The 14826-nt window shown below is 47.3% G+C and overlaps 1 protein-coding gene across 2 annotated transcripts in view; it reads left to right on the forward strand.

Annotated features, from left to right (window-relative positions):
• Ccm2 (CCM2 scaffold protein) overlaps window positions 1-14826 on the forward strand; it is a 55765-nt gene that overhangs the window by 29757 nt on the left and 11182 nt on the right. For both annotated transcript variants that reach the window (XM_005366205.2, XM_013353358.1), the window contains 2 exons: window positions 11371-11454; window positions 11890-12073. In XM_005366205.2, the coding sequence (XP_005366262.1) occupies window positions 11371-11454; window positions 11890-12073 (268 nt within the window). The remainder of the gene's footprint in view (window positions 1-11370; window positions 11455-11889; window positions 12074-14826) is intronic.

A 14826-nucleotide genomic window follows, 5' to 3' on the forward strand; every position in this document is an offset into this window, starting at 1 on the left:
CTGAATTAGTGAGCAGTATGTCATCAGTGTTACACAGTCCTTTTTTTTTTCAAGACAGGGTTTCTCTGTGTAACAGTCCTAGCTGTCCTGGAACTTGCTTGGTAGACCAGGCTGGACTCAAACTCACAGAGATCCGCCTGCCTCTGCCTCCCGAGTGCTGGGATTAAAGGTGTGCGCCGCCACCGCCCAGCACCAGTGTGGTTCTTTAAGGAACTATTTAGGTTTGTGAGTGCTAGGTCCACACAGCAGCCGTGTTTACCATCTTCACAGATGTTCTTGCATAACGCTCACAAAACCCTCACCAAGTGAGGCATTTTCCATCCCATGCTGGCCTCTGGCTTGTGTTGGTGTGCTGCTTGCTCATGGGGCATGGGTGTCTGAGTGGACTCCAGGCCTGCAATGCGACTTTCATTCACGGTGTGTCCCACAGGCAGCGGGACTGGCTTTGCTTCACCACTTTGCTCTACAGTTTCGGGCTGAGATGGGTTTTAGGAGTTCCACATGGCCTCTTCCGCTTGAGTAACTCACAAGTCAGAGGGCCAGTGTGAGGATTATGTCCTGTGTTCAGTAAGTGGTGGGTAGCCCGTCAGCAGCTCTTTTATCCAGGGGACCCTAGAAGGTAGACCCATTCTCACAGTGACTCCCCAACTTCTGTATGTCCACACCACACACAGGGCTTGTTGGCAGTGTCTGTCTCTTAAGTGTCAACATCACCTATAACTTTTATTCCAGAAACCTTTGAAGATTATCATTTTCTCAGTTACATGTGCCCAAGTCAACAAAATAACCTTTAGAGCCAGGCAGTAGTGGCGCATGCCTTTAATCCAGTACTCGGGAGACAGAGGCAGGCAGATCTCTGAGTTCGAGGCCAGCCTGATCTACAAAACTCCCTTCAGAAAGTTGGAGTCCTTCCCCTTCAGGCTTTGCCTCTCGATCACCATAGGGTGTAAGAGCTGCTTCAGAACTAGGAGTAGTCAGGTTGGTACTTTGTTCTAGAAGCCCTCTGCTTGCCCGTTTCTGTATTGCTTATAAATTATACAGTGGACCGTTGGCTCCATCTCTCTTGCTCCGAGGGACTGCACCATTCAGTGAGTCAGATGCTCAGGTGTCCCGCTGTGATGTTGACCTTGCTGCTTGTTACCAGCCCAACCTGCCTGGCCTGTGAATTGCTCTTGCCTGGCTTGTACAGTTCCTGGCCTGTGGCTTCTCTGTCCTGGGGGCCCAGTTCTGTGATCACACTCCACAGTTAGTTTCCCATGCAGAGGCTGACCCTCCCAGAGAGCCTCGGGGTACCCAAATGTCCTTCCCAAATGTCCCCAGTGCCATGGTAGTTAGAGCACCTTCAGGCCTCCTGAGGACTGGTGCATTTCCTGGTGGGGTTTGTGGGTCCTTCTCAACATGCCCACATTGTGAGTTCTTTGCTCTGTGGCCATCTGTGAGAGTTGTATCAGCTGGGCGGTGGTGGCGCAGGCCTTTAATTCCATCATTTGGGAGGTAGCAGCAGGCAGATCTCTGTGAATTCGTGGCCAGCATGGTCTACAGAGTGAGTTCCAGGAAGCCAGGGTTACACAGAGAAACCCCATCTCAAACAAACAAACCAAAGGTATTTTTGCTGCTTTATTCTGGAATATTTTTGTTAATTAAATTTTCCCTTTGGCAGTTACATACATATATGTAATATATGCTGACCACTCCCATCTTCTCCTGTCCTCTGACTATCTTGTCTGCAGCTCTGTCTTCACTAAACATCTTTTCTTGTTTGTTTGTTTGTTTTGAGACAGGGTTTCTCTGCATAGTCCTGGCTGCGTGGAACTTGCTCTATATAGACCAGACTGGCCTCGAACTCACAGAGATCCACCTGCCGCTGCCTCCTAAATGCTGGGATTAAAGGCGTGAGCCACCGCTTCCCATTAAACACCTCTTTCCCACATTCTTGTTTGTTTTGTTTTCTGACCCACTTAGTTTAACCAGGGCCACCTGCGTGACCGTGGGTTTGGGGCTATCTGTTGAAACTGGTGGGCGCAGCAGTGGGAACACAGCTGAAGACAGTGACTGTTCCACTCCCAGAATCTGTCGGTAGCCCATCGTTCAGGGGTAAGGAGCGCTGCTCCACCCATGACTGACAGTTGACAGAGCCCATCTTGTGCAGCCCCGTGCAGATACTGAAGGTGCTGTAGGTCCATGCTCACAGTGTGACTGACAGTTGACAGAGCCCATCTTGTGCAGCCCCGTGCAGATACTGAAGGTGCTGTAGGTCCATGCTCACAGTGTGACTGACAGTTGACAGAGCCCATCTTGTGCAGCCCCGTGCAGATACTGAAGGTGCTGTAGGTCCATGCTCACAGTGATCGCACAGAGGTCAGAGGTGGCACTTCACCTTCTTCTGGCTCTCACATTTTTTCCCTCAGCAGCAATGTTCCCTGAACCTTAGAGGAAGTGTTGTAAATGTCTTTATTTTAGCCATGAGTGCTCAACAGCCACATCTTATTCTCAGCATTTTATCACTGATAAATGTTGTAGCAATTTTCACTCCCTCTGTACACACACAAGCACACAGAGCATAGCGAGCAGGCAGAGAGGGCCTTTGAGGCACCTTTACAGTCCAGCTCAGGACAGGTGAGATACTCAGTGGGTAAGACACTTACCATTAATCCTGGTGACTTGAGTTGAATTCTCGGAAGCTCGCTGACTGAGAGGACGAGTTCCTCCACATTGTCCTCTGATAGCTACTTGTGCCCCTCCCACTACAACCCTAAAAAATAAATGTAGATACAATACTATTTTTTGCTTTGTTTTGAGGCAAGGACTCACTATGTAATCTTGGTTGGCTTGGAACTCATAGAAATTCTTCCTGCTTCTGCCTCCCAAGTGGGATTAAAGGCATATGCCACCATGCCTGGCTAGATACAATATTAGCAGAATTAATCTTGAGTGTGTGCTCACATATATGTGTGTGTTCATGTGAGTGTGTGCGTGTGTATGGACGTCAGACAGTGACCTCAGACGTTGGTCTTTCATTGTTTGCCTCTATACTCCAGTGAGCTTGTAGAAAGTCTCTGTTCTCACCTCCCATCTTGCCATAGAATCCCTGAACTTATTACTCCCTGTTAGTTGTAGCTTCTGGAGATTGTAACTCAGGCTCATGTTTGCATGACAAATGTTTTTGCCTACTGAACCATCTTCCCAGTCCCATAGTCCAGAAAGCCCTTGAACTACTGACCGTGCTTTTGCCTCTTGAGTGCTGGAATTACTAGTCTACTCCACCATGTCCTGCCTGAAACACCCTTCGGCCCCCATTCCTTTCTCCAACATTCAGTAGAATTTACGATGAACCTTTCTGAATCTGGCTCTTAGTTGTTACCGAGTCTGCTTCTTTAATAGATCATTGGGATGTTCAAATTGTGTGTTTTCCTGTGAGCTCCTCCTCCTTTGGTAGATTGTCTCTACAAGCAGACGTTGTATGCAGGCCTCTTTTAAAGGTAAGGTGTATTTACGACCCAGATGTGGTCACTGGATGGATCTTGCATAGGAGCTGAAGGATGTGCAGTCTGCTGTTGCTGGGTGGTGTTGACTGTAGCTGGCAGGCACAGTCCGTTGAGTGCTGATGCTGAGTCCAGCTCTGTCCTTCTGATTTCTGGGGGAGCCAAAAGACATGTGAATGTGTGTGCACCTGTGTAAAGGCCAGAGGTCAACATCAGTATCCTTCCTTCATTGCTGCCCATGTTACTTCTCTGAAACAGCGTCTCTCACTTGTCCTGGAGCTGATCTGGCTCGCCTGTCTGGCCAGCAAACCTCAGTGATCCTCCTGTGTCTGCCTCCTCAGCCAGAGTACCAGAGTATTCTTCCTCAGGGGTTCTGGGGACAGAACTCAGATCCTCAAGCTACTGAGCGCTTCTCCAGCTCCCTTCTGATCTTTTACCTGCTGCATCTGTTCATTTCTGATTGAGGTTGTTGAAGTCTCAGCCGTATTAGAGTCATCTGCTTTCCCTTATAGTTCCAGTGGTTTTTACTTTCACATATTTTGGCACATGGTTAGAAACATGGCACAGAGCCTGGTGGTGGTGGCGCACACCTTTAATCCCAGCACTTGGGAGGCAGAGGCAGGCGGATCTCTGTGAGTTCGAGGCCAGCCTGGTCTACAAGAGCTAGTGCCAGGACAGGCTCCAAAGCTACAGAGAAACCCTGTCTTGAAAAACTAAAAAAAAAAAAAAAAAGAAAAAAAAAAAGGAAACATGGCACAGGAGCCGGGCAGTGCACATGCCCTTAATCCCAGCACTCAGGAGGCAGAGGCAGGTGGATCTCTGTGAGTTCGAGGCCAAGCTGGTCTACAAGAGCTAGTTCCAGGACATCCAGGGCTGTTACACAGAGAAACCTTGTCTAAAAACAAACAAACTAACTAACTAACTAAAAACCAAAACCTGAAAACAAACAAAAGAAGCATAGCTCATGTGGATTACTATGTCTTATTGAAGAGTTGGCTCCTGACACGGCATGGTCGTGCACTCCTTTAATTCCAGCACTCGGAAGTCAGACAGGCGGATCTCTGTGAGTTCAGGGCTACGCAGTGAGAGCTTATCCCCTAAACAAAGCAAAAAGAATTGGTTTGTTTATCAGCTTGTCTGCCTCTTTTATCTCTTATTTCCCTCCTGTGCTGCTGGGGCTTGAGCCCGCGACCTCACAAGCACCAAGTGAGTGCTCCACCACTGAGCTCCACCCTCCAGTTCTACTTTTCTATCCAGAGTTTTTCCTGAAAGTAGGCATTGGGTTTCTTCCATTGAGCACTAGCTCAAGATGACTTTTTCTGTTTTCTCTATCTGTGTGCATCTTCATAATCAAAGTGGTTCTCTTGTGGAGAGCAGAACTCCATCTTACTTTACTTTAAAATCCAGTCGGAGCCAGGCATGCTGGTGCTCGCCTTCATCTCAGCACTGGGGAGGCAGAGAGAGGAACGATCTCTGTGTTAGAGGCCAGCTGTTCAGGTCAGCCAGGGAACAGAGAGACCCTGTCTCAGAACAAACAGACAGCGACAACAATGATGATAAATAAAATCCAGCCTGACAATATTTGTTATTTTTTTCTAATATGTATGCTGTGTATGGTGTGTGTGTGTGGTGTGTGTGTCTGAGTAGTGTGTGTCTGTAGTGTGCTTGTAGTGTGTGTCTGTGTGATGTGTGTGGTGTGTGTGATATGTGTGTGAGTGGTATGTGTGTGATGTGTGTCTGTAGTGTGTGTCTGTGTGATGTGTGTATGTGGGTGTGTGTGAATACACTTATGGTCTCACAAAGGCCAGAGGAAAGAGCATCAGGTGTCTTGCTTTGTCACTTTTTACCATATTCCCTTGAAACAAGGTCTGTCACTGAACTAGGCTGGCTGGCAGTCAGCAAGTCTGACAATTTTTCTGTCTCTACCACCCACACCTGTGGGGCATGCCCAGCTTTTTATGTTGGTTCTGAGGATTTGAACCCAGGTCCTTGTGCTTTCAAATTAAGTGCTTTTACTTGCTAAGCCATCTTCCCATCCCCAGTGTGTGTGCATGTGCTTGTGTATGCGTGTATGTGTATGTTTTTACTGGGCATTAAACCTAGGACCTCACACATACTATATCCCTAATGTCCAAAAGTAAATAGTGATATAGCTAGATTAATACTTTACTGTATTTAACCCTTTTCCTTCCCTTGTTTTTTGTTTTCTTCTCCCCACCCTTTTTTCTGCTTTCTGTGGTTTTATTTGAGCATTTTGTACAGTGTTTTTCTTCTCTGACTATCTCACGTATATATTTATATGTTAACTTAATTCAAATGTATTATTTTAATTTAATGCCTTGGTATAAACATATTTCTTTCCAGTTTGCCATTCTGCCTGCCGGTTCCCAAATACCTAGCAGCCACTTCCCAGATAATTGACTCAGAGGCTTAATATTACTTACAAATACTTGACCAATAGCTCAGGCTTATTATTAACTAGCTCTTACAGTATAAGTTAACCCATATTCCTTATTTACACTCTACTACGTTGCGGTACCTTTTCTTAGTACAGCATGCCCATCTTGCTCTCTCTGCCATCTGGCCAGCGTCTCCTAACTATGCCCTTCTCCTTTCCATCATCCTTAGTTTGGTTGCCCCACCTATACTTCCTGCCTGGCTACAGGCCAATCAGCGTTTTATCAAACCAATTCGAGTGACAGATCTTTACAGTGTACAAGAGAATTATTCCACAGCACCTTAGAATTTGCAGAAAGCATTTACAACTAACCTCATTCCACTTTCAGACAGTGCTGTCCTGTTTCGTGTGTCACTATGGCCATTTTATTACTGAAGATAGCTTGAGTAACACTCATCAGGAAAATACCAAAAGTGATTCAGATTTTGATGTTTTTCTGGCATTGGAATCTTTGTATAATGTTTTATGGGTTGAGCGTCCCTGAAGCTCCCAGCCACTTCACAGTTTGGAAGCTTTGCGTTGATATTCAGTGTTCAGTTTTCAGTGAGGGTGCCAGTCCTGTACTCAGTCTGCCCCATCCCAGTAACAGATTTGTGCTGCTTGCTTCTCTTACCTGTAAGCTCCCTCGTCTAGTGCACGGTTGCTGTTATTTCCAGTCAGCTGCCGCTGGGGCCATTAAAATAAGAAAATAGAAGATTTTTTTTCTTTACATATTCTTTATCTATGTAGATCACAGATTCTGGTCAAGTAATTTTCCTTTTCTCTGAAGGAGATTTGCTTATTTTATGTGTACATGTGACTGAATATATGTGTGTGTGTGTAGTGCCTGGAGAAACCTGAAGAGGCATTGGATTCCCTGGAAATGGAGTTGCAGATGGTAGTGAATTACCATGTGGGTGTTGGGAGCTGAACCTAGGTCCTCTGCAAGAGTAGTCAGTGCTCTTAACTGCTGAGCCCCTCTGAAGTCCCCCCCCATTTACTTTTATTTTATGTGCATTGGTGTTTTGCCTGCAGGTATATTTGTGTGAGAATGGCAGATCTTGGAGTTACAGACAGTTGTGAGCTCCATGTGGGTGCTGGGATTTGAACCCAGGACTTCTAGAAGAATAGTCAGTGCCCTTAACTGCTGAGACATTTCTCCAGCCACCTAACATTTCTTACCTGAGACTCTCATTTTTTTTTTTTAGAGGGGTTTCACTAAGTAGCCTTGGGTGCCTACAGAGCTGCCTGCCTTCACCTTGCCTCTGAAATACTGGGATTAATGGTCTGTGCACCAGACCTGGCCTGCTTTTGTTTTTAAGACAGAGCCTCAGTCCTAGCTCAGACTGGCCTGCAACCCATAGCTGGGCTGGTCTGCTCCGTGCTGCTCCTCCTGCTGCAGCCTCTTGAGTGCTGTGATTACCCCTGGCTGCCGCTCCATTTTTAGCTCTTCCTCTGCTGAAGAGTAATTGTTCTGGATTCGCAGTTACACGCTGGCAGCTTTTCCTCTGGAATCTTTAAATTCTGTACTCTTGTCTTGTATTCTGAAAAGAAGCTCAGTGTCATTTTTAACTTCGGCCTTTTTCTATAGAGTGTTTTTTCTTTGTGGCTTCCTATACAATCTAACCTTTGTTTTTCTCTTCCTGGAAACTGAGTATATGTTTATGTGTAGACTTTTTGCTTTCTGTCCTACAATCTTTTTGGCTCTGGGTTGGTATGTTCTCCTTAAATGGAGAAAGTTTTAGGCATTGGTACTTTAAATATTTCTTTTACTTTTCTCTGAAAAGTTTCCCTTTAATTTACGTGTGTACATGTGTGTCCATGTGAGGATATGAGCATGCAGGCCCCTGAGGTGGGTGATGGGAACTGAGCCAGTGCTCTAGCCACTGGGCCATCTCTTCACCTGGCCCCTCCCAGCGTTCTCGTCTCTCACAGTACACCTATAGTTGTCCTGCAGTTCTTTCTTCTCTCGTTCTGCCTTCCCACTCTCTCAAATAGTCTGGCCTCAGAGTCACCCTGTAGCTGAGGGTGCCCTCAAATTCCAGCTTCTCCTGCTTCTATCTCCAGTGTTCCGAGTTACAGGTGTGTCCCCATTTCTCTGGCTCCCCTTGTTTTCAATTTGGGAATTCTCTTTTGATATATTCTCAAGTCCACGCCCACTGATTGCTTTCTCGACCCTCTTAGACTGTCATCTTCCTGCTTCCATTGCCGTCTCCTCCTGTGTTGTACCACTTTCCATTTCATCTTTTACCATGCTAACGATGGTTGTTTGAAATTCCCAGTCTGACAATTACTGTGTCTCTGCCTTGTCTGAAATGCTACCATTTGTGGTCACTCCCAACTGTGGTCCTGCCTTTTTGTATGCCTTGTAAATCATTGAACTCTAGGCATGATGCTCTAGGTGTAAGGAATTTAGGTATGGGGCAGAGGGATTACGTGTGAGGGTTTATGGTAGTCTGCTATGATGGTAAGTAAGCTATCCTGACGGTTGTAAGTGTACGCGCCAGCAGCTAAAATTTCCTTTGGTGTAGTTCTTGCTAGTTGGAAGGAGCCTTTGCCGATGGATGAGAGCTGTGTTGATAGTCCTGTGTAGGTCCCTGGGCTGTGAACCCAGTGTGCTTTGTTGTCAGTAGGATGAACCAGAGGCTAGAGGGAGAAGGAGTTACACATTTGCTCTCTTGTAGGTAGGTGATTAGGCCTGGGAAAATGTTTTCGTTGAGGAAAATGCCTGTATTAGGAATGACATAATGCTCTGTTCATACTTTCAGATTTTTCTCATTTCTTTTTATTTTGTTTTTTGGTTTTTCAAGACAAGGTTTTTCTGTGTAGCCTTGGCTGACCTGGAACTCACTCTGTAGACCAGGTTGGTCTCGAACTCACAGAAATCCACCTACATCTGCCTCCCAAGTGCTGGGACTAAAGGTATATGTCACCAATGCCCAGCCCCTGGCAGTTTTCTTGTTGTGATGAAGAGAGCGCCTTTCCCGGGCTTTTTATGTGCTGGACCAGAAACTGAAAGTTCACTTTTACTCCCCTTTAAATAAAGAATCTTAAATATGTGAATTAGTAAATGAGAAATGTTTAGTCCAGGAATTCTCTTCTATGGAGAAATGTATTGGTAGGCTGTCAGTTCATAAGAACTGGACATGGAGGGTTACCTGGGTTGTAGAAATTTGCCGTGACTCAAACTGCTGCTGGGTGCTACAGACACGCATTGTGACCAGGTGCCTCCAGGCTCTGCTGCCATGCCTCCTCTGTGCCGTAATGGAGAGAATCCTTCAACTTCTGGGCACCTGAACAAGGAGCCCCAGAGATGAGAACTTACCCTGCAGGAGTCACCTAGATAAGCTCCAGTTAGTTCAGATGTAGACTCTGAACTCTGGGAGTCAGTTCTGCCCCTCGGGTGCTTATGAAGCCAGTGAGGTAGACCCCCAGTGAGGTAACTCTGGGGTAGAAGCCCTTGCTTTACCAGACTGATGGTCTGAGATTGATCCCTAGAACCAGCAGTGGAAGGAGTGAGAACTATCGCCCAAAAGTTATGATCAGCACACATGTACCATGGTGTGTATGCAGACATCCTACATACACCTATGCACACGCACTGAACACACAAACAGTAATTATAGAATAAAATGTAAAAGCTATGGCTATGGGACCTGGAGTCACTTCCCGGCACCCACGTGGTGGCTCACACCGTCCACATCTCCAGTTCTAGGGATCAGTGCTTCTTACGGCCTTCGTGGACACCAGGCAAGTACAGGATCCACATACATATATACAGGCAAACACTCATAAATAGAACTTTTAAAATGCATATGTATGTTTTTTATGAGAAAAAAAAAAGCCCAGACTGAAGATTACAGCTCCAGACAGACCTGCCGCCAAGAGGATGACAGAGCAAAAGGAATGGGACTTGTTCTACGATTCCACTTCTGTCCACAGGTGCTGCACGTGCCTGAAATCGCAAGACTGGAAGCTGAGGCAGGAGGGTTGCCCAGGGGCTGGGGATGTGGCTCAGTAGATAGAGCTCGTGGCCTAGCATTTGCAAAGCCCTGTGTTCAGTCCCCAGCACTGCGAAAACCAGGGGTGGTGGCCTCTAATGCCAGCACTCAAGAGATAAAGACAAAAGAATCAGAAATTTAAGGTCCTACTTAGCAACATAGGGGAATTTGAGGCCTACAGGATTATATGAGACCCTTCTCAAAACAAAAAACAAAACAAAAAGGAAGGAGTTTAGGCCAGCCTGGATTGTGTAGTGAGTCCCAGGCCAGCCAACCAGAACATAGTGAGATCCAATCAAGAAAGAGTTGAAGAGGGGGGTGGAGGAGATGGCTCAGTAGTTAAGAACACTTGTTGCTTTTCCAGATGACCCGGGTTTGATTGGTTCACAATCGTCTATCACTCCAGTCCCACGGAATTCAGTGCTCTCTTTTGGTCTTCGTGGGTTCTAGGCTTGTGTGTATGAATGGAAGGGAGAAGGGGAGAACCTGAGGGGCTGGAGACGTGGCTCTTGCTAAGAGCAGTGACTGCTCTCTTGGAGGATCTTAGTTCCTTTCCCAGCATCCACAGGGTGGCTCACAACTGTTTTAATTGTGGTTTCAGGGGATCCAATGCCTTCTGACTTCATGGGCACCAGACACACAAGTGGTGCACAGACATGCATGCAGGCAAAGCATCCATACATGTAAAACAAGATCCTGCTTCTGCTACAGTGTCGTTCGTTCATTTCTAAGGGCCGAGGCTTTGTGAACTAATTACCTCCCACAGCCCCTCCTTTCCACACTGTTGTTTAGGGGTTAAGTCTTGGGAGGGTGCATTCAAGCCACGGCTTCACCTTTCTCTTTGTGCATGTTCGTCAGCTGGGCTGACTTTTCTCTCTTTTTTTTTTTAATTTTTAGTGGGGCTATGCATAGTGCCCCAACAGTGACCAGGAAGCACCTGCTTCTGTCATCCTGTTCTATCAAAACTAGTCTTGAGGCAGCTATGAAAGATTTTTGATAACAGTTGTGAACACAAAGCAGTGGGAAATGTGGGATGATTCCTACAACTGCTGAGACGTCAGTAAGAATATAGGACTCAGGACTCTCCGGAGACATGGCTCAGTGGTGAAGAGCACTGGCTGCTCTCCCAGAGGACCCAGGTTCAATTCCCAGTACCTAGGTGGCAGCACACAGCTATCTGTACCCTGGTTCCAGGGGATCCAATACCTTTACACAGACATACATGCAGGCAAAACACCAATCCACATACAAAAAATAAATGATCTAGTTCTAGGACAGCAAGGGTTACACAGAAAAACCCTGTCTCGAAAAACCAAAGAAACAAAAACACTTTTCCATGCGCATGGATGATGTGTGGGCCTGTAGCCTGAGGACAGGCGCTGGTCTGTGCTCTGATGGCAGCGGTTTTCTGGCTCTGTTTCTCACAGCTCTCTTTCTCCCTCTCTTGCAGTATCTAGGTCAGTTAACATCCATACCCGGCTACCTGAACCCCTCCAGTAGGACTGAGATTCTGCATTTCATAGACAAGGCAAAGGTAACGGCCCCTCCCGCGTGTGCTCTGCTCTTTAGCCAGCATCAGCCCCTGGTCCCCTGAGTCTTGACCTCAGCCTGAGGGGTGACCCAGCTCTATCAGTTTCTGGGTGTTCTTGACTCGATGACAGAGACTGTTTCTTAGTTGAGCCTTTAATCTCTAGACTTGGTTTTGGGCTGCTTCCCAAGCTCACGGTTTAAAGCTGTTCCAGATTAATGCATACTGTAAGTCTGAATCTAAAAGGCAGTTCCAGAAGAATCTCCTACGTGATTGGAACATGTCGACATCCTTGGAGTTTCACTGTACCAAGGGGAGCAGCATTTACCTCCCCTTTGCTAGAACCAGTCATGTGTGGACATCAGCCAGCACAGCGCTCCCTGAGGAGAGGAGAGCCTGATACAGTGGCCCAGCGTTTCTGATGCCTGTGGTTCTTTACAGCGGGCCCACCAGCTTCCTGGACACCTGACCCAGGAGCACGATGCTGTGCTCAGTCTGTCTGCCTACAATGTCAAGCTGGCCTGGAGGGACGGGGAGGACATTATCCTCAGGGTGCCCATCCACGACATCGCTGCTGTCTCCTATGTCCGAGATGATGCTGCGCACCTGGTGGTCCTGAAGACAGGTATGGATTTGGGGGTAGTGGTCTGGAGGTCATGAAACCTAGGGAGGAGCCCTGGCTTTCATGGCATAGCTTCTGCAGCTCCAGGCTGAGTGCTGCCCCTGTTGTGGCTATAGATCGGCTTTCCTGCCGTGAGCTTCTGTGCCTTCAGGGTCCCTGTCATTTTCAGGGACTTTGGAGACTTGAGGAGTGCAGTATTTGGGGGTCAGTGTTCAAATAAGGTCTTTCTTGGGCCAGGTGTGGTCAAAGGCATATGAAACTCTGAGTTTGAGGGCAGCCTGGTCTATAAAATGAGTTCCAGGGCAGCCAGGACTACATAGTGAGACCTTGTCTTTCTCCTGTTGAGTCCTCAGTTCCTGCACTCAGAATTGATGTTGTCTCCACTGCTCAGGGACAATGGAGCCCCACAGGGAAGGGTGGTGGCCGAAAGCTATAGCAGGGACTCGAGCCTGCCCAAATTTATTTTGTTCTGATTTTGAGACAGAGTCTCTTTACTTAGCCCTGGCCATCTTAGAACTCACAAGAGATCTGCCTGCCTTGGCCTTCTGAATACTGGAATTAAAGGTGTACACTACCACATCCAGCCTCCAGCCCACATTTTGTGCCCCAGTGCTCCCAAAGCTGGGACAACAAAGTCAGTTCTCCCAAGGCCATAGCGCTGCCCTCATGTTCAGAGACAGCAAGGTATTCTTTTCCATTTGCTGTGCTCCTCTTCCCATGCACACAGCGCCCGCCTTCCTGGACGCTAGTGTGTACAAGCTCCTCCCAGCTTCTGGGCCTCCATTCTAACACGGAACCCAGTGAGAAATGAGGGGAGAAGCTGCCTTAGCTGTGTTGAGTGGTTGGGATGCTCCTGAGCGTGCTGGTAACAATGCACAAGGGGTGAGAACTGGTCCAGCCTGTTGCGTGGTGTAGGAGGAGTGTGCCTGTCTTAGGATGCTAATCCTGGTGCGGTGGCCAACTGAGCGGGCTGTGAGGAGGTTCTAGCTGCTCTGCCCTGTCTGTGGAGATAGCTCATTCCTTGCCCAATACACTTACACAGCACATTTTCCTTCATACATCTCACACCTCCCACACCACATATACTACACGCATATAGCTGGTGTCACATAGTCACACACCCAAAAATGCCCTTGTCTGCCCAACCCAGTCACACCCCCACACACATTTGACCACACTTTTAGTCACACAAACACTAGTGCTGTTACCAAGGACTTCTGAACGCGGTCCCCTTGAGATATTTAGCTCCCAAAGCATGAAGGTTTATTTTTGTTAAGATCTCATAATTGTCTCCTCTGACCTGGAATTCACTCTGAGGTGCGGGTAGCCACAAACTCAATAGCAGTCATACCCAGCTTTCTCAGTAATGGGATTATGCAAGTGAGCCACCATTCCCAGCTACAAAGGAAAAGGTTTCTTTGGCTCATGGCCTCTGAGGTTCCAGTCTGTGATCAAGTATACCCATTGCTTCTAGGCTCATGCTGCACCTGCCAGATGACAACAATAGGGATTACGTGGCAAAACCAAGAGGCTTGGCTCATGGCCAGAAAGCCCCAAAAGAGGAAGAAGAGGCTTGGGCCCCATGGTTTCCTTTTAGGGCATGCCCTGTGATCACAGGACCTCCTGAAAACTTCCCCACTCCCCAGTCGCGCCATCCTGGGGCCAAATCTTTACCATACATTTAGCATCCAAATCATAAGATTTCTTCTTAGAGTTGAGGGAGCATTGTCTGTTTCATGCTAGACGGTGTGAATTTGTCACTGACCATTTTCATCTTAAAAATGTCAGTTTAGCATGACTCAAACTAAAAAGCATCTGACGTGAATTATAATATCATTTAATATCTATAATAAACCTAAGAGGATTCCATGAATCTCATGTTACATGTGGGTGATGGTCTTGAACTAGTTCCTTCTGGCCTTAGGCCCCAGACACTCTGTCTAGCATCACCAAAGTGATCCTCTGGCTCTTAGCCCTCAGAGACAAGGAGGGAGGAGGCTGGTTCCTGACCAGATTCCTGTGTTGTTTTAGGCTGGGATAGAGAAGTGGTCCCTGTGTTTCTTGTGGTGCAGGAATGTTTCTCTGCTTGAATTGTTAGAATAAATTGTTAAGGAAGAGAAAATAGAGAATTCCCTGCACATAGGGAACTTTCTGAAAACATGAGAAGAGGTACTGAGATCCTGTTCCTCTTACCAGCAGAGAATGTCCCAGCAACTGGTCTCATTTTGGCAGGAGCGTTTGTGGCCCCTCAGATCAGGCTTCTGAGCACACTTGTGGTTTCCCCACACAGAGCCAGGAGACGGCATCCCCTTGGCACGTGTCACCTCCGTGTGCCTCTTCGGTCCCGAGGGTGCTAGTGTTTGGGGCGGTCTAGTGTGGAAAGTGGGTGAAGCAGAGAGCCTATGTGTCTGCCAGAGTTTTGAATGATGCAGGAGGGACAGGTGGCAGATCTGAAGCTGGTGGCACAGAGCAGCCTGTGTGGCTGTGTCTCGGCCTGCTGCCCAGACGGTAGAAGTGGCACCCTCACAGACAGCACCTGCTTGGTACCCACACTTCACAGCTGCCCACAGAGGGCCAGGAAGCCAGTTTACAGTGTCACAGAAATAGAAACAAGTCGGACTAGTTTTGATAATACTATCTTAGTCTGTCCTATGTGGGGGGGTTGTGTATCCAGGCACACATATAGTCTGTCTCTGTGTGGGGTTGTGTTTACATGCACACATATAGTCTGTTCTGTGTTTGAGGTTGTGTATACA

This window comes from Microtus ochrogaster, unplaced genomic scaffold (assembly GCF_000317375.1).
Source record: "Microtus ochrogaster isolate Prairie Vole_2 unplaced genomic scaffold, MicOch1.0 UNK6, whole genome shotgun sequence".
NCBI lineage: Eukaryota > Metazoa > Chordata > Mammalia > Rodentia > Cricetidae > Microtus > Microtus ochrogaster.